This window comes from Myzus persicae, unplaced genomic scaffold (assembly GCF_001856785.1).
Source record: "Myzus persicae strain clone G006 unplaced genomic scaffold, MPER_G0061.0, whole genome shotgun sequence".
Lineage (NCBI taxonomy): Eukaryota > Metazoa > Arthropoda > Insecta > Hemiptera > Aphididae > Myzus > Myzus persicae.
The window spans coordinates 67759-89442 of NW_019104134.1; the positions used below are offsets into that span (position 1 = coordinate 67759).

A 21684-nucleotide genomic window follows, 5' to 3' on the forward strand; every position below is an offset into this window, starting at 1 on the left:
CCCCACTTTTTTTCTTTAAATTATTTAGTGGATAATTTTTTTGAGAATTTTGATTTCGATTCATCAAAATTCAAACTAGCGGTCTCCTAGTTATTGGACAATTTGTACTAAGGATAATAGTCTATACAGTTCTACACGTGGAATAGAAAAATAACTAAATAAATCAAGAAGGATTTCACTTGCTATTTACCTAAGTGTTTGACTAAATAAATATGAAATTAAGTATTATTTGATATTATGTGTATAGACTTTTGATAACAACGTATGTTGTATAAGCATATCCTTCTTCCCTATTATAAACCATATTATCCTTAGCACAAAAGGTGTAATAACTAGAAAACTACTAGCTCGAATTTTGATTTTATCACATCGAAATTCTGAAAAAAATTTTCCGCTAAATAATTTACAGTAAAAAAGTTGAGTTCCCATTTGAAAAACAAAAGTTTCTACCGCCACAGGACACTCCTTAAGTAGTATAAAAAATCTCAAGAATATGAAAATATGGTCTTTGAGTATATTTAAAGATTTTAAAAATCAGATTTTGAAAAGCTTCATTATTAAAGAAAAAAGGGGGTGAGCATACTAGTTGGATCACCCTGTGTACCTATACAACACATATTAGAAAAACTTACAATAAACAAAAATTAGTGTAAATACACAAATCGAACGTAATATTTGTAAGAATGAGCTTAAAAATGACGTAAAATGCATTTAACACAAAAAATGCATAGTAAAAATTACACGTTCTAAATTGTTGTATCACTGAACAAATTTAGTTTTTGGTTGGAACTGTATAGCACTTAAAGAAAAAAAAAATGCAAAAGTAACCAAAATCCTAGCTAGCTCTAGTGATGACTCTCTGTAAGACGTTTCATGTCGTGTAGTTCTTACTACATGTTTAGAAGTTGTCAATCAAGTAAACACAAAAATAGTCGTCAAGAGTAGAGTCGTGATTTTATTTTTGTAACATTAACGTGCCTACGAATTGCGGTCATACAATAATGTATATATTAGTTTATTACACACACACACATATATATATATATATATATACACTATAATAATTAGTAGGTGCTATTTGTATTATATAAGCATTAAGCACCACAATATACATTTACTAAATGAATTATTAATATTACGTATTTTCAAATATTGTCGTATATTATTAATACTGTTTTGCGTTTTTAGAAAATAATATGTCATATAATATGATCATAATGTTAAAAATTGTATTTGTGTATAATAATATTGTCATACTCAACCCAACCTGCAAATCTAACTATTGTTTTGGCAAAAACTCAAAACTCAATTATTTGACTAGATCAAAATAATTCTCTATTCCTTTTAGCTCGTGCTTTGTCAACTGTTCTCTAATGAAAGCTTCAAATTGTTCGCACGTTTCCTTTGTTGGCCCCGTGATCTTATAAATTAAACATAGTATGACTATACCTAAATAATTGTAAATTTCATGCCGAAATACCTTCACTTTGTATAGGTTCTTCCCTCAAGTCACCCGAGCCACTGCACTTAATTACAAAAAAAAAAAAAAAAACACTCATTATGCTTACCTATTGTACTTTTTTTTAGTACAGATCCTATAAGTTCTAGATACGAAATGAAAAAAATACAATTTTCTTCGTTCTCGCACTTTTACTCCTGCATTTTATGTATGTTTCAGATTAAACTCGTTGTTTCCAGCGATTAGTGTTACTCTCTTGGTAATAATAATTTAATAAAGTACTTACAATTTTTGACACCGCGGCGAGGCCACCGCTGTACGACATCGCATCTTGCAGTAGTGTTCTTATGAAAACGGAATTTGTGGCCTCCGTATTTAGGTGCAGGATAACAAGCGGCTTCGGTTTTTCACTACACATACAAATGGCATGCCGAATTATGTTCGAATAGGTACGTATAATAATATTATATTATACGTACAAACCGTTGCGCACACGGTACAAACTTTTACAGACAAATGTTTATTTCGGACTGACTATATATTATACGCACTGACAATTTTTACTTTGCCGTTTGAAATCATCCGACTATCGCACATAGTCCATCCAAGTCATACGGCAGACGATACAATACAATTATACACATATATGTATATATATTATCTCCATCATATTGTATAAAAATATAACTTACTATACCGTTAAACTATGCCTATACGTATACCTTCCTGCAGCCTAAGTTAGATATCACACGTATATTATAGAGTTCAACAGGGGCGGACTGGGGCAACATTTTGGCCCGGGAAATCTATATTTTGACCCGGCCCTTGCCATTTCTCGTCATCACAAAAATGTAAAAACTTAAATATACCAACGTTTTATTCAATGAGGAATGCAGCCTCTACACATTTTCAATTTTCCCAGAAAACAACTTAAGATTTTTTTTTTTTTTCATTAATTGCTTATGGCATCAACTAAGAGGTTATTTGCCAGGGGTTTTTGGGACTGTTAGGTTAATTCGGAACTCGTGTGAAACTTAAGATTTGTCAAACTAAACTTACCAAATAGTTTCAATATGTAATTTTAATTTTGTTTAATATTAATGAAGTACTTCACAAATAAATAATATATTGGTAAAAGTCATTTAATCATAACATAATAATATTTAATAACTTATGTAAAAATATAAAATATTATGACACTTATATTGTAGTATATTAACTTTTATTAGTTATAACTAGAGTTAGGATGTTGATGACTTTTGCATTTTTTTTCCTTTTATTCTGTACAATGCTATCCTAGCTAAAAATTTGTTTCATGCTCCCTTGATGCAGAATATTCTAATTTTATTTTGCATTTTTTTGCATTTTTTGCATTTTCAGCTATAAATGCATTTTTTTTTTTTTTTAACGTCATTTTTCAACATTTTTAAGTCATTTTTTCATCTTTTAGAGCATTTTTTACAAATTATAGATTTTAGGGCAAATGTTACACCCAAGTTTGGAAACAAATTTAATTTATTTAAAATCTAACTTTGGATTTGGACTATTAGTAAAAAATAATTTTAATATTATTATTGTGGGGTTTTTGTTGTGATTACATTTATCGCGTTCCGATAAGATTTACTCTTTGAGTGTTATATATTGAATTATTTAAATGCTTAATATATTTATAATTCATATTTTAAATTACTATTACACCCATTATTATACCCATATCTCTAATAAAAATTATTATTTATAAATAAGTTTTTTCACTTACTTAATTAGTATTTTAGATAATTTTTAAGGTCATTTTTTGAAGTTTTCAGAGCATTTTTGCACTTTTTTTATGGTTTTTTTTCATTTTTTTTAGGGCATTTTTGTGTGTTTTTTAGGTCATCAACATCCTAACTCTAGTTAAAACTAGATTTAACTCATTTTTCCTTTGGAAATAAATTATATTCATATTGCATACCTATTATTTATTATTCAAATTATTGATCATACGCAAACTCCTGATGGAGTATCAGCCAAACCAAAACCTAAAATCTAATTTTAAACACCAAATGTAAACAATTTTTCATACACGTGCGTTATGATAATATGAAAATATAAAATATTCATCATTTGAATTTATACCTATTGGCTATTTTATTTTAAGTAATAAGTAATGTAATAATAACAAATTATTTTTGAACAGCGGCCCACCGGGAAAGTTCCCGGTTTCCCGCCGGCCCAGTCCGCCCCTGGAGTTCAATGCTTCCCACACTTATCGAACATTTCGTTTATCGCGTTATTCGTCAGTGTATTGGCGGACACCGCATCTGCCAGGTTCATATACAGGTAATAGGTACATATATATAGGTACATATTATAGGTGACGACAATTACCCGGGCCGCGACCTTACACGAAATATAGACGGAGCATAATATGCCTGATCGGCGGGGTCGCAGGGTGGTGCGGTTAACCTGCCGTTTGTGTTACGTGTTATATAATATTATATACAGTTATTGATATTCCGTCTATTGGCTCGTATAAGGTCTCCGAGGACCGCAATACTTGCACTTACGGCTAAAATTAATAATATTTCGGTTAAAATTAAAATTAATTTCCCGGAATTCACTGCAGGTGTCCTACAACACGGCCGCGGGGACCGCAACTCACACATCACAGCCTCCTGCCAACCGCTTATCCACGGCTAGGGGCCTTGCTAAAAACAGAATTAGATTTTACATTATTTTGGTACGTTATCATCGTCCTTCGATCTTGATAAGCTCAACGGTCGTGTATTTCTGTTAAATTACTTATCATAAAAATGCTGGTGCTGGAGCCTCCCTAACTTTAAGGTGTGGCTGGATACACCCATACTTTTTAGTAAATATTTAAAAACTCAAATAAAATATTTCTACTCGAAGGGTCCTACTTTGTATTTACTAATTATAATTTATCGTTGATAATTATAATGATAAATAATGAATAATCAAAAATAAATACAATCAATAAAATATAATAATAGTGGGTTTGTACATTTTCAAAACAAGTAAGTACCTAGATAGGTACACAACTATTAGTTTATGTGGTACCTATACAAAGATGTGTACAAAAAAAAATTCATTTTATACAAGCGATTCCTCACAGCATTGAGTTGTTCATAATATAATTCATCAAATAAAAAAATTAGAAAAATACAGTCACCATTTTTTTAGCGTTTCAAGAGGGACGGCATAAACTCCTTACATTTCTTTTTGAAATCTCATTTTTTCGTTAAGTCATTTTGATCTAGTCATAAAAATCATTTCAAATTCTAAAAGTATAAGCCTTAAGGCGGTTGGAAGCAGTGTATTTATTTCAAGTTTTAGACCTAAGAGCCTGACAAGATTACGCATACTTTAAATAATTAGATTTCAATTCTGTAAAAAGATTTGAGTTGATCGATCTTTTTTCTAGGTTACTGTGGGAATCGAATTTTGATATATTTTTTTAAAAATTGTTTTTGAATCATATTTTGGTTTCTTGATTTTTTTTAAATTTTTAGATTTACTTTGGTGTCTTTTTTAAGAAAGTTAAACAGTTATTCTAAAATCGACTTCCACAATAACCTAAAAAACATAACGATAAGTACAAACATTTTTACAAAATTGAAATCCGATTATTTTAAATACGCGTAATTTTGTCAGGCTTTTAATTCTAGATTGATTAAAATTAATGTTTCCCGGAAACGTTCGATGCCGGCGCGCAATGCCAGTCTACCTCATTAGACTCATTGTGAATTCAAATAAATTGTACTATATTTAATATTTATAATTTGGTAGGTTTACTGCAATGAGTTTTTACACATACTGTACGATCATATCCACAGTTATCTATGGACTTTGTCGACACTTAGTACTTAGACTTAAACGGTGCTACATCTAAATATTATTTTCAGTGCAGTACATGTCAGTGTTTTAGCTATAGGTGTTATTTTTAATAGAAAATGAATAGGTAACAAAGATTGTGGATACGGGACGAAAAAACTCGGTATTTAAGCAAGACGATTAAATTTAAAAAAACAAAAGTTAAAAAATTTAATTAAAAAAAATGAAACCCCAATAATTGAAAATCAGGTCAGTGCCTTAATAATTACTAATTAGGTATTATTTATTTTTATTAGGTATACGGTATTTTTAATTACGAATTATTATAAGTTATTTTATCAGATTTCAGATTCAGGTCCACCGGTAGATGTTGGTGATGAGTGATGACATTATTTGTAACAGATATTTACAAAAGTTTGTATTATAGCCAAGAATAAGTTTTAAAAATGACGAATAATTTACAGGATATATTTTTATTACAGAGATGATAATCAAACGCGGATTGATACACCGGTCGACTGTCGAGTAAGTGTATTACAGAGTAGTTTTATACATAATGCTAATTTAAACGATTGGTAAAATATTCATAAGTAATCGGAGGTATTATTCTATTTTCTAAACATAATATTTTTGTTTTAGATTTCGTCGGAAGAATATATTGATTTTACATTCATGTTTTGTATTTTGTATTTTTTTTGTGCCTGTCATCACGTTTTGATATAGTAAAAAAGCTTCGTTTTTCTTCAACAGCATCTTTTCTGATAGGAAAGTGAATCTAGTTAGCACCCCACAGGTCAAGGGGAAAATATTCACAATAGTTTTCAAAAGCGGCGAGAAAAACAAACAAAAAATTAAGAAAAAACTGGTATTTTTACAGAAATACGGCTTTCGACAAAATCGATGTTTGTTTTTTGACGTAACTCTAATAAAAAAAAAAAAATATCACAGATACATGAATTTTTCATTAAATGTTTATATTCGCGTTTTCTATACACCATAGATTTTTTCAAATATTTTGACTCATGTAAAACTATTTATAGATATATGACATTTTCGATTATTTTTTTTAAATCCAATGTCTATAAAAAAATTTTCACTTGCTCAAAAAACTTAAAAATATAATAATAGCTAGGTTTCTCGTAAGTTGTTGAAATTGGAAATTAAAAAGAAAGTTCAGTGTGAACCCACAATACATTTTTATAAGCATTTGAATTTAGAATTTTGACAAAATTTCTAAAATCACGGAAATGTGCAAGTTATTTTGAGTTAGAAATTCATAACAGTTTTTATTTATATATCTAAGATTTTAAAATTGTATACAAGACTCCTTATAAGTTTTTCTACCCTGATTAAAAAAAAAAAATTCTACTGGAAAGTCAAATTAAATTTTTATGAGGGTTTAAAGTTGAAATTCTTATAACATTGGATATTCACTCCATTATTCTCATATAGCGATTTTCTTATTTTGTTGTAATTCTAAAACGAATAACTGCAGATACTTGAAATTTACACAATATATGTTTATATTAACAATTCATGTACTAGATAAAAATTTAAAAATATTTTGACTCGTTTTGAGCTGGACATTTTCAACTTTCAACTTTTTTAGTTTCTTTTTCCATAATTGTCCATGAAAATTGTATTTGTTGGGCCAGAAAGCTTGAAAATTTAAAACAGTAGGTACTCCTGATATATATTTTCAATATCAGTTAAAAAATATTAAAAATAGGTACACATGTTCACGATTTTTTTATAAGCATATTCAAGTTAAAATTTTGACAAACTTCATATCATGCAAACTCTACAAATAATTTTATAATTAAAAGTTTTTTAAATTTTAAACTTATATAGGGTTGAAAATGTAAAACATAGTCGTGACGGGTCAATAGGTAAAGACGGAGATAAAATGTCCTCAAAGTATAAAAGAATATACTCCAGAAGAGGCGATATAGATCAAAATAAAATTAAGTAGGTACGTTATATCCGATGGTGAGAAAATTACACTTTGAAAAAACTGATAATTATTATTATCAAGTTCAAGCACAACTTAATATTACAGAAAGGAACTACTGTTATTTTGTTGTGTGGATTCCGAAAGGTAATATATGTATAAGTAATATATAAGTGAACGTATGACAATTATAGTATACGTAGAATCTAAAATATTATAACGAATTTAAACATGTTTATTTTAGATTTTAAAGTTGACAAAATATCCAAGGATGTCGAATTTTGGGATTCGAATTGAACCATCTGTTACACAATTTTATATGGATTCTTTACTGCCTGAAATAATTGATCCAAGGTTTGATCGAGGACTACCAATTAGACCCGTTATACCAGAAAAGAAGCTTTGATTATCAAATGAAATTAAAAGGTATATTTTAATTTATGACGCAGAAAATTATCGTTTTCATTTTAAAAAAACACAATGTACTTCATTTATGGAAGGCACCTATTAGATTTGTTAGTTTTATTTTAATAAAATATACCTACACAAATGTAACATTGATTTTATATTGATATTTTGTGAATTAATATCTACTAGTTAATCATAATTTATACAATACGTGCTTATAATATAATAACTATAAGCATCAGTAGCGTACAAACAGGGGAGGGGGGATACAACTCAACCCGAAATTTTCAGGAAGAATTAATTTATTATGAGATGTAACTTTTTGGTCTGTAAAAAAATCCGGATAAACCTCCCCCTACCTCCCCCTACCAAAAAAAAAATTAAATAAAAACAGCACTGGTGTGTAATAAAATTATGAAATATATACAGTATAATATACAGTGTTGTATTATCTATTTTGTCGATAGTTGACAGTAAAAACATTATTGGTCAACTATTTTACTGATAAAACGTAGTAATTAATGTGAACTGACGCACACTAAAATATACTAATGATCAGTTACTACGCACACACTCACACAGCAATTCCCAATGGATATATAATATCGCTTATATCCAACCTAAAAACGATCCGCTTTCAACATTTTAAGACATTTTTTGGTACAAGTTATAAAATCTATAAATATATTTTTTTAAATTATTACTCTTCAAATAAATGAGTTTTACTTCAAAATTGTTTGAAAATGCTTCGAAAAATCAACTACATGTTCTAAATAAATATTTTTGCAATCAACATTTTACTAAAAACCAGATTTACAAATTTTTTTTTGAAGTTTTCAAAAAAAATTTAATTCAGATTTACATGTATTTTATTTCAATACTACGAAAAAATGTTTAAAAAAAATATGTTATTCGTGTAGTGCAAGAGTCAATAAATTAAACATGAAATAAAATAATAAAAAAATATTGATTTGAACAAAAGTTATTTCATTTGTTGGGTTTACCTGTACACTCTGTACACAAATTTAAAATAGCATACTCTTCCCAAGAAATCAGTACTCATTAGGAATCAAGGTGCTTACTGCTTATGTACACGGAAGTTAAATACATTGTATGAATTAAATACTTTGTAAATGATGATTAAAATTTAAATCTATAATTTTCCTTGATAAAATATGTTTTATTTTCAACCTTCTAATCATACATTACAATTATTATAAGCCGGTAATATTTGTTTTGAAGCTTAGAATAATCATTCAGTTGATTAGTCAAACATTTAAAAACGTAAAACAACTCGTATTAGATATAAGCTGGTGTGAAGATGGCAAGATGTAATACACAAACTATTCTTACCACAGAACAATATTCTTCATATAAATATATGTTTCGTATGTGTTTAATGTATGTCATAATATGTATCGAGTGATATTTTAAAATAAAATCACAATGCTGATGTGATTTGTAGCAGTGGCGTGGCAAGCTACCTATTTTAACACAAGTGGCTAAGATTTTATTCAACCCACCCATCCAATATTTTATAAAACACGTAAAAAAAAATTACTTAAAATTATTTATCCAATGCGACGGTAGTGGCGCGAAGCGAAGTAAACAAAAAAAGCTGAACGGCCGCGACCGTAGACTGTGGTACAGAATACGAGCCTGAGTTTGCATATTGAGTGTGTGCACATTTGCCCATTTTCTTTAGCCAGTCATACAGAGCCAATGAATGGACAGGTTGGTCGGTTTGTGGTATCAGTAGATCGGGCGCGATGTGCAAATTATACCTTTGTCATTTTTGAAAAAATTGGTTGAATAATACCGGTTGTATTAGCAAAAGAGTTAGGTATTTTTGTGGCACAAAAAGTGAAAAAAAATATTGTGCTAGATCGCTTTTAGTTATTAAGTCGCCAGAGACCGTATTAGTGCAGCGGTTCTCAACCTTTTTATAGTCGCGTACCACTTACACAATTTGAAAATTTTTTCGTACCAACTGACCATTTTTTTTTGCTCATTAATAATATATACGTTTATGTTATATGTATGCATAGCATTTTATTTCATTGGGAATTACAAAATGAGATAATATAAAATATATAAATATATAATAAAAAATAAAAAATAAAGTATTTAATTGAGTATTTAATGCACAGAAAGAAAAAGCTAAAAAAAAAAAAAAAATTAAATATGTAAAATTATTATAATTATTATGGTTTACTTTTTATTTCAATGAGACGATTGCTGTTGTTTTGAACGGACGATGACGTCAATATCGGGCTCCAAATTGCTAACTTTAAGTCTTAAATTATTTTCTACGTTTAATCTACTTCTATATTTATTTTTTGTGTACAATAAGTGAGAAAATGTATTTTCGCCCAGATATGTTGATACAAAAGGGATTAGAAACTGTAAAGCTTGTGTGGACAATGACGAGTATTCTTGTTTCACGTCCAGCCAAAAATTAGTGATATTTTTGGTTTTAAAAGTGAATTTTAGGGTAGAGTCACTGGTTAAGTCAATAAATAATTCTTTTGCCAAAATACCTTACAAACTATACTATTACAAACGACCTCCACACCATCAAATAAACATTAAATAAACCAAATAATATTTAATGTTAATAATAATTCGTAGCAATTTTTTTTAAGATTTTCTTGGCGTACCACCTATGAGCTCTCCGTGTACCACTAGTGGTACGCGTACCACAGGTTGAGAACCGCTGTATTAGTGTATTACCCCCTATATGTCGTATACGTTGTCCATATATACAGGGTGTCCCGTGAGGATTTACTCATTGCGATTTCTCCTGAAATAATGTAGACATCATAATTCTGGTTTTTTATTAAAACTCGCAGAGACGAGCACTACAAATAATTCAGGTTTTAATTTTTTTTTCGTGTTTCGGTAAAAAAGTTAAAGTATATATTTTTTTATTAATTATTTAAAAAAAAATTGAAGATAGCCATTTTGTAGAGTTCATTTTTCTGAAAATATTGACCTTTCAACATTTCAATTTTATTAATCTCCTGATTTTTAATCAATTTTTAGTTAATAGGTAAGACAGCAAAAAGTCGGTTTTTGTACGGCCGGCGAGTCCCTCTCTACGGGCTAATGTTTATATCTTCACGAGACAAACTGTATATATATATATATATATAATATATGTTATATGCTATGTATATTGTACATATATATGTTATGTACCTTAGTATACTTATATGTATACGTCGTACACAGGGCAGATGTTCCCGCCGTTGCCAGCTGCGTCTTGGCTTATCGTTACTCGTTACTCGTACTCGTTATGGGCGTAATGTGGACATAAATGTGGAAGTGTAATTCGCAGTAATATACATATAATAACCACATGTGTTATTTGTTGTAATTTTTAACACTATTCCTCCTTTGCTGTAGTGGGCACAGTATGGATCGTCGAGACTGGAGTTTTCAGAATATTAATATTTGATATCGTTCTGTAATAATTGCAAATATTAAATAGATATTTACATTGTTTAAAATCTGTCATTTGTCATCATGGTCCATCTATAGATGAAGCCCAATATACCTACTTTATTTACTAAATTTTTGCATCAAAATAAATGGCTACGGTGTAATGACACTTCAATACTTTTGAAAGATGGCCTCGAGGGGATAAAAATGTGTATATTATAATCGTGCCAGAAAAAAAAAAATTGAATATGTCAAATGAACAATCATAATAATATAATAGATGAATAAAGCATAGAAAAAACATGCAAATCGTATTACATGCCGGTGGGCACTCAAAAATATGTTATAAAAAACTACTGATTTCAATATTTCGTTAAAAACTCCGTGTTAAAAATTGCCGAGTCAAAAAAAAGAATTGTCATTTATAAGACTTCAGCATAATAAATATGCGCTATCATGAATAAATGCTAAGTAAAATAAATTTATTCCATCTCAATAGTTTATTTACTTTGCTAGAATTTATTTCGACAAATTAACATGTCAGTTCGTACTTGGATTATTTAACAAATTTTCATTACAAATGTTACTAAATTTTTTTTTTAAAAAGGTCTGAATTATTATTTTATAAATAAAATAAATTCTCGCAAAGTAAATATATTATTGATATGGAATAAATTTATTTTTAATTTAATTTACTTGGCATTTATTCACGATATCACATCTTTATAATGCTGAAGTCTTATAAATGACTACTTTTTTTTTGACTCGCCAATTTTTTACACGTAGTTCGATGAAATGTTTTTGACGGGTACCTATGAATATATATTACACCATGCAGACCGCAGCCGCAGTGCTGTATTTCGTGTGGGGATGTCGTCAGTGTTTTCACCTGCCGCGGATGGTGCGGTGGGGGCGAGAGTCATGCGCAGAACCCATCGAATCGATGCCTACTATTCGAGAAAATAAAATACTGTATCCGATAGCATCACTGGCAGAGCAGCAGCTGCAGTTGTGAACCTTACGATATACAGACCGGTTGAAAAAACATAATTTTCCAATTACCACGGCGTAGTCGTCTAGTCCAGAACATTTCACACATCATAGCGACTGGGAGCGCTACGTACACTGTACACGTTTTTCGGTCGAGTCGTGCCGAGTCGTACAAGTGGTTACGTGCCGCGCTGTAGCTGTCGAGTCCGGCAGTTGTGGCACAGGTGTCGATCGCTTCGGATGTCGTTTAGTCACCGGACAATCACGGTTCTCGACCGCCGCTGCTGCGTTGCCCGATCAGACCTGACCTGACCTATCACTAATTCTCTAAAGCCGACCATACACGGTACTATGGAGAGACCTGGACCGCCACCCCTCATCGACATGGAATGGTGGCATCACTTGGAGGAAATCGAATCCGACTCCGACTCCGAATCCTCTATCGACGAATCCGACGATGGGCTCGAAGATGCTGGAGAAAACTCAGACCCCGAGGAAATCATCGTCGACCGGACGTATCGATTGCCACAAGGATTGCGCGAAGAACTGATTCCCGACGACGTTGATGACGAAAATGTTGGAATTGAAATCGGCAGGAGACGGCATGACCGGCACGTACCAACGAGCCTAGTGTCCCGAGGAGACGACGATCAAAGTTTCAAGCGCAGGACTTACGCATTTCGGTAACTATGTATTGTCTTATGTACATAATTATTTTGGTCGCAACAATATTGCACTGTCGTGTAGGTGCCCCACGATTTTTTTTTTTTTGAAACATGAATAGTGTACTTTAACGAGCCGAGAACGATGGTGTGAAAACAAATTGCACAAATCGTTACGAGCGCCAAAAAAAAATGTGAATTTCGGCGCTTATCGGCGGTACCTTTCAGGGCGAACGATAATTATTGCATGCGCTATATTATTATTTTTGATCATACGATCTGTTAGTACTGAACGGTCACACATTTCGATACAGCTTGCTGATAATATAATATGTTGCTGTGAAAAACAGTATACGTCTGCAGTATTAATAATAATTGTTATTGTCTTTTGTGAAGTAGACATGTATAGTGCGATTCTATGGTACGTAGCCATTAGCCGTGTCATTTTTTTTATATCACAATATTCTTGTAAAGTATCTGAATACTCTCCGAACGGATGTATTAATGGTATCTGAGTATTTAAATTAAAAAAAAAAAATGTATGAAATAACCGAAATTCGTTTTAAACAATTCGGCAACATAGCCGCACGTCCAATTTCATGCGCGCCTTTTCTTAGGTAGGCAAAATCGTGTTCATTGTTGTTCCATCACTGCGCCTTAATAGTGTGTAACCTAAAAGATACGACGCTGTCGGTTTGCCGTGTCCTAACATTACAGCTGATCAATCTGTTTACATTTCGTCGGAAACTCGGCAACGTGTTTTCATATCGATTACGATACACGGCTAATACAACATCATGCCAGGCTCCGACCACATTGTTACAAGGTCAACTGAAATATTTGTCAGCGAACACCGGAATTTTGGTAGCCATCGCTTCTGTTGTGTTCGACCCCTGCGGGTCTGTTCTTTTCAATTTGGTATGTGCTCGCGGCGCGTACCCAATATAGGCGCGTAATGTGTTATTGACAGTGGTCAATAAAACAAATTCAATTATTATAACTCCTATTATACGACGAACAAGCATCGAGTCCTCTGAATTCACCGTCATTCTTATGTTGGGTTAGTAAAATACATAGAAAGAAAATTACAACTCTTTATAGTATATACCAATAAAGTATATACCTACGATGCGTAGTGCGTATGATGCGTTAAAACTTAAAATCGCAAACTGTGAAAGGACATAAATTCCAAAATAATGATTTGCAAAATTTTTTTGCACCATCGTTCATATTTAGGTACACAGTGTTGAGGGAGTTACTTTTGAATCACCTTTAAAATTGTAATAAATCAAGATTTTCCGAAATTCCTATTTTTTTGTCAAGTTACATCAACTGGTGTTCACGACTCGCATATCACCGTCTCCCCGCTACAAACAATAAGCACCCACTCTACACCAGTTGTTGATATATTATATATTATATATATATATATATATCAGTGGCGTATATACGAATTATTTTCACTATGGGCCGATTTAGCAATTATCACTAGTCAAGCAGCATAGCCATAATTATACATTTTTAAGGGAGCAGCTGTTATATAATTAAGAATTATGACATATTATACAGTTCAAATAAAAATTGCGCAATTCAATTTTATAATTATTATGTAAAATTAATTTTTTGTTTCTTTTTTTAAAAATATTGACAGTGTCGTTTGTATATTTTAATGTTATCTTACTATAAATTTAACATCAAAGTCAATAAGTCATTAAAGCAAGTCCCGTCAATATATCTAACATTTCCTTGTAGATTACTCAAAAATGATTTTAATCAACCGGCTAACTTAATCATGGTGAAAAACTGTTAACAGTGTAAATATACATGCAATGCTTTAATTGAGCCTGCAATTTCACTATGGACTCTGGCCTAGGGGGCCTCTCCCCTATATACGCCACTGATATATATATATAATGTTATGTTATCGGCGGTGACGTCCGATGGCGCGGCGTCTGTGTGGCCTACTAGTGTCCGGCGGTGTCGTCGGTCAAGGTCAGTTACGAGACTGTTGCTCATCTCCCGTTTTCGCCGAATGTGCGCCAAGTTTTCGCTTCCGCTTTGCTACCTACGCTTCCGGGGTGCACTCCTGAATTTTTAAAAGCTCGTGCGTATTACCCCGCAGTCAAGTACGCCGTCGTGGAAGTCTGGACGGAATTTTAGGGAGGGCTGTTGTCCTAGTGTGCGACCGGTCGGCACGTTTTGTCGTTTTCCGATGTCCGACGTCGTCGATTTACTCGTACAGTCGTTGCTAGATAAATTGAGACGACGGCGACGGCGGCGTTTTTCAGCAAGTGTAGCCCAAACTAGTCGCTGGCAGTGAGGTGCAAAGGTCACACTGCAGTTGGCTACGATGCGCGCAGTCACCAATTCGAACCCGGCTCACTGCAAAAAATATTCTGCATTTAGTTTTTCTGCAATTATTATTATATTAGTTAAATTATTATACAATTTATACTTTTTGTTCTTAAATAAAAGATTATTATCAGAATATTTGATTTTAAATTAATACCGTAAAATAATTTTTGTGACAATTGTTGGTTTATTGGTGTGCTCATATTTTCAGTAATAATATTCAAATACCGAGAACCCCTGGTTTTCCGTTATCACGCCGCCGACGCCGTCATTATTTATCTGGCAACGACAGTACGTTGCTCCGCACCATGATTGAAATATACAGGTTATTGCATATCGAATCAGATTGTTATCATCTGAAACAACATGGCTGAGTAAAGGGATATCACAAATTACTAATATCAATTTTTCTTATCATGAAAAATACGCTAGTAGTTTACTACTAATTTAAAATTCCCGCGCTTATATACTTGATTATTATTGGCTCCCTTTACGTTGCCATTTTTGTTTTTATCATCGAATATTTGATTGAGAGGGAGTATATATGCAATAACCTTGTATTTTTCAATCATGCTCCGCACTGTCTTAAGTGCGGCCCTCACGTCGTTTACAGTACCTACCCATTTATTACGTAGTCAGTAATTCGAGTTGTCGAGTAGGGCACTGGGTCGTCACCTCCGCCGATTCGTCATATTGTTGTATCACCGTCGTCGTCGCGCAGAGGAAGTAACCAACACCCGCCGCCGATCGACGTCGTGATGATAACCCATCTGTGTGGTGTTGATGTCGTCTCACGGCCGTATCGTATCGTGTCATTATTATGATTTATGACTGTATTTTTATTTCTTGTGTCCCCGTGACCCGGTTACGGCTATATGTTTATCATACCGCCATCTATGCGATGAAGACATAAATTTTCGGGCAATAACCATTCCAAAAATGATACTACTTTTTAACCTACAGAGGAAAAAACATGTAATAGGTTGGTATGAAGGTAAAAATGTAAAATAAATATTTATATTAAAAAATTTAAATGGTTAATTAACATATACAAATTTATATAAATTATAAAACTATTTACACCCTACAGAGACCGTGATTATAATTCTTAGAACTTCTATACAGATTTCTGAAAAAAATTATTATTTATACGTAGTTTGATGTCTAGGGAGGGGCCATGGCCCCTATTGCCCCCCCTAAACGCTGCGCCTGTAAATTCCGTATACATTTTTATAATACTAGTAAAATAAAATAGGATTACCATTAAATTAATTAAAACGTTATTTCGTTACAATGACTTATGACTATCATGTCATGTTCTTCACCAAAACTGATGACTTACGTATTAAATACTACTGCATTCATTTTTGATGACGATTGCCTTGCAAAATCGCTCGATTTGTTCACGAATTTTTGTTCTCTGCATAGGTACCTACCTCAGTGGTTGGCGCAAGGGGTGCGAGTACCTATATCATCGCTCCCACCCTCTCCTCTCCAATACTTACCACATCGGGCTGAGTAGGTAATAAATTGTAAATACTAATAATAACATATTAAATTATATATATTATATTCTTGTATTGACAAAAATATTAAGAACATGAATGAATTAATCTTACGGTATGAAATTTATTAATTTTATTTGATGGGTGGTGGATACTCACAGTGGCTTTGTAGTTTGTATGACACATCATAACTCACCTCCCCTCTTGGAACCGTTACTATTGTATGATTGTTTACTTGTGTCAATAATGAAAATATTATTCTATATCTATCGGACAGCTAACCGTTCACTCGTTTCCAGGAAATACCTCAGATCATTGGACACTACTCCTGAAATGACGGAAGAATTGTTTCAAGGAGGATTCAGACCCCAAGTAATAATCGGCATGATGACGAAGCGTCGGAGAATTTTCTACTTTGGTCAGTGGGTCAGAAATTGTAGGCGTGAAACCTATATATTAGAGGCTAGCGTAGTGAAATGCAATTACCCGAATTTGGTGATAGATTTTCACCAACAAATGATACTCAAGAAAAATAGATTTGAGAAAATATGAAAATAAACATTTTAATATTATGTAAACATTATTTTTTTAACTGTACTATGTAAATGCGATGACGTTTTTTTTAAATGGCCCTCAGCCACAAGTCATTTGAATGTGTGGGGGTTACGGTTTGGTTTTGGTATAACACATGTTGATTCGTCGCCAAAGACCATGGTCACCTATTTAGCGATGCCGTATCACGCCATAGTGAATATTGCATCAACCATTCCAATTGCCCCTATAATATATTTTCATAAAATAATTACCTATTTTCTATTATACATTATTACATTTATTTAATTTTTAATTTTTTTGTAAATAATTGTATGTAATAAAAGTATCTAATTGTCTGATAATTATGAATTATGTTTTATATGAATTTAATACACACTGAAATTACATTTAAAAACAAATCTTGTGATTGATAGTTACATAGAAATTAATGTTATCGTTGATTTTAAAAGTGACGAAGTGAAGTAAACGGTAAAAGTTTATCAACGGCTTAAAGATGAAATGGTGTTTGGATAAATTATTACTTTAATAAATGACGAAATCCAACAACACGATTTGGTATTTTATATATTTGTTTATATAATGTTGATCACCATCAACCTATACTAAATTATAGTTACTAAATTAATTATTAAAATATGATCAATGACCTACATATATAATATAAATTATTATTCAATTCAGTTGTAATTCTATGAAAGAATAAAAATATAGTGTCAACTAATAAGTAATAACTATAAATTAATTCAAATGATAAGATTAATGAGTGCCGAATAATCCTATACACAAATGTGTATGAGATACTGTGTAAACAGTTATATTTTTCTTTTCTCGATGAGGCGGTTTCCCCTATAACTCTTCTGCTCATAATATTTATAATACATTCTGTGAATATGCAAGACAAGGTGGTGGTAAGTACTTAATTATTAAAATGCATCATTTAAAATTCAATTTTTTTTTAAATTTCAGTCCGCCACTGTTACTTAAAACTTAGGTACTACGTATACAAGAACAAGCATACCGCAAACATTTTCTGTATATAGACCTAAATAATACGTATAATCCTAATACTCGAATTCAGTTTTATTATTACTTGTCAAGTTGTGACTGCCAGCCCGCCTATTTTAGTGTGCAGTTGACCATTTGGAACACAGCATTTTTTTAAAAATATTTAACTTCTTTTTCTAGTAATTTTTAGCTCTTACTTTATATTATTTTACTTGTCATTTCTGCACCCGTAGTATGTGAGAGGTTGTGTAATGTTCCTAGGTATCGACAAATCGCTGCAACACGATTGTGCAATTTTTCCTTTCTTGACCTGGCTAAGTACACCACGATTGCGCAAAAAATTTGCAACACGATTGCGCCCCGATCCCTTTTTACCTGTTAAAATCACAACACCGTTGCGCACCAAATGATATGTGTATATACTATATAGTATATATAATAATTTATATACAACATACAAAAATGTATACATACAATACATTTTTATATACATGCACTTGAACCATAAAACTAGTTATTAGGTCTATGACTTACACTTATTACCTATTAATTCACAATTTTCCTTCCCGATTATTACAGGTCTAGGACTGTCAACAAATCATCATCGTTGGCTTGGTTAAAAATTGTTTTTTTTTCTAAATTAAATATGTCATAGTCGATATTTTTTTTTGTTCATACAAAAATAATGGTAATAAAATAATAATAATTATTAAATAATTGTATTGACATAGTCATAAGTCGATATTTTTTTAATATATTGAGTATATTGACTTTAATGTAATTTATAATACTATACATTTTCATTTTGAAAAAGTGCATTTTGTGAATTTATAGTTTAAGTGCATGTAATATGTATATGCTAGTTATAGAAAGTATGTATTGTATGTATACATTATTTTATGTTGTATATACACATATCATTTGGTGCGCAATGGCAGTGGTGTTGTGATTTTAACAGATAAAAAGAGATCGGGGTGCAATCGTGTTGCAAATTTTTTGTGCAATCGTGGTGTAATTAGTCGGGTCAAAAAAGGAAAATTTGCGCGATCGTGTTGTAGCCTCAACAATTAATATATTATCTCATAATTCTTGCTTTTGAGGTGTCATTTGACACTCTTAAATAAATAAATAAAATAATTATGAAAGATCTATTTCACCAGGGAAATATTTACTCAATTCATAAAGTATAGATATAAATAATCATATATAATATGTACCTATGGATATTGGATAATATATGGGGTATATGTCAATTGCGCCAGAAATCACAGGTAAGGAAAAAAAATTATGGGATTCAAAAAGGTTATACATCAACTGCGCCGGACGATATTTAGGTACCAAAAAAGATTATACATTAATTGCGCCGGCAATACATGAAGTTGAAAAATAAGCTGATTACACACTAGGCGATTTGAACGTACTCGTCTGCGTTTAAATTACACACGGACGATTTAAAATCGCGACGTTTTAAACTGTACATACTATACGTTATCTATCTACATGCAATAAATTGGTCAAATCGGAATATCCGCTAATAAAAATGAGATAACATGATAATATGACGGTACTATCAATATGTTTCAATTTGTGAAGTCGGTAAGTCACCATTACAAGAAATGAAATTTTAATACTTTTTGACAAATTATTCATATGTAATTTATCATCGTTTATTTATATGTATTTTGATTTTTTAAATTTTTTATATTTTTTAAATTACACTTTATTTTATATGTTTGATAATTATATTATAATCTAATAATAGTATAATAATATGATATTTTATATTTTATAATATCTTCCTGGCACTGGCACAACAGATATATATTATGTATACCAAATTAATTTGTGATAAATTTATTGGCGCAAAAGACGTACCTATACCATTTTCGTTTGGGATAAATCCACCGGCGCAAAAGATGTATAAATTTCAGGTAGTCTAGAAAAATCGGCGCAATTGACAAACACCGAATATATGATGTGTTATCAAAAAATAAATTCTTTGTTATAGATATAAATAAATAAAATCACAGGCTTTTAGTTTTTAAAACATGTTATAACATAATACAATGATGATGATTCTATACCGTAGATATAAAGATGACATATTAAAATGTTCACACTACCTACAGCATAAGTACCTAGTCTCGAATACATCACACATATTTTCCAATAATACCAATGTAGGTATAAAATATATTGTGTTTGAACAAAAATGTAAGTGGTACCAATAATATATAACAATATATGATATTATTATGTACACATAATTACCACAGCAATAACAATGATGAAATTAAAACATGAAACACCTTGATTTCCAAAATGTTATTTTAAAATTTCAATTATTCACATGTGCGAATTGAAGGTGTAACACGGGGGAATACGCCGTGTTCTTACTCCTTAAGGTATATTATACTACCTATTACCTATATAGTAACAATTTTAAATGAACGCTCTGAACAAAATTAAGTACAGCGGAGAAGGTGAATTATTTCGTATTTTAATAAATTACAGTAATGGTGAAATCCAATCATCGGACACTAAGCACTAAATTTTTAGACGCATCAAACTTGAAAAAATTAAAGAATAATCTAAAATCATCGGGCATCCAAAAAAAGTACGTACACACAGGTATCCAAATCAGTATGACATAATGGCAGTGAACACGTTGACATTATATTGTTTTAAGAGTTTTGTCTGCTTATCATATTTATAGGTGTTATAGGCATTAACATACAGGGGTTCGTTTAATATACAATTAATACAATATATTATACAAACGTGCAGGCAATTGAACCATTATCTGCAGACGACCTACAGAATAATCAACGATCTGGAATCGGGGCAGGCAGAACACCGCTGGAATTCGAAAGTCGTACGACCCGCGCACAAGGAGTACGTGAACACCGTCGAATTCGTCCGGTACGTCGCCGAAATCGTCGCCGGACACATTTTGACCGCGGTTTGCGGAGGCAGCGAGGGCTCGCCAAAAGCCGGCGACGATGACATAGCCGAACGGCTGTTGAAAGAGTTGTCGAGCCTCGCCCCGGACCAAGGCACACCGAGCCACACTCACGGCGATCACATCCGGTCGGGTGTGGTGAACGCCGTGGCCGAGATGTTGACCACCGCCAAGGCGACAGGTGGTTTGCCGGGGGTGGCGAACGCCACGAAGACGACCCTTAGCCCGAAAGCCGAAGCCGAGCGACGACGGCGCGGGGCCGCAGCGGCGACGTTGTTGGCGTCCGGTAAACACAACTACAACTATTGCGACCCCGTCCAGTCGAATCAGCGGGCAAAGGAGTCTAAACAATACGAAGTCCCGAGGCCCGTAAGGCGGCCATCGAGTCACAGGCGCACCGACGCAGGCGCGGTTGTCGAAGGACGGACGTCGACGGACGGCGTCAAAAGCACTGTGGATTCCAGATCGGCGACAAAAGTTCCGGTTCGTGCGAAACCGGATAAATCGGCAAACGGGAAGGAGCAAAAAACCTCGAAAATGCAAAACGACGCGTC

The 21684-nt window shown here is 32.3% G+C and overlaps 1 protein-coding gene across 1 annotated transcript; it reads left to right on the top strand.

The window, feature by feature from the left end:
- Positions 1-12240: 12240 nt before the first annotated feature.
- LOC111039117 lies at positions 12241-17425 on the top strand. The gene is made up of 2 exons (XM_022322440.1): positions 12241-12772; positions 16908-17425. Exons 1-2 carry the CDS (start codon positions 12441-12443, stop codon positions 17158-17160), a joined length of 585 nt encoding a protein of 194 aa, XP_022178132.1. The 5' UTR covers positions 12241-12440; the 3' UTR covers positions 17161-17425.
- Positions 17426-21684: the final 4259 nt, after the last annotated feature.

Bases quoted from the DNA above. Each gene is read 5' to 3' on its own strand.
- LOC111039117 (XM_022322440.1), top strand. From the start codon at position 12,441: ATGGAGAGACCTGGACCGCCACCCCTCATCGACATGGAATGGTGGCAT. The intron at 12,773-16,907 runs GTAACTATGTAT...ACTCGTTTCCAG, and splicing joins CGCAGGACTTACGCATTTCG to GAAATACCTCAGATCATTGG.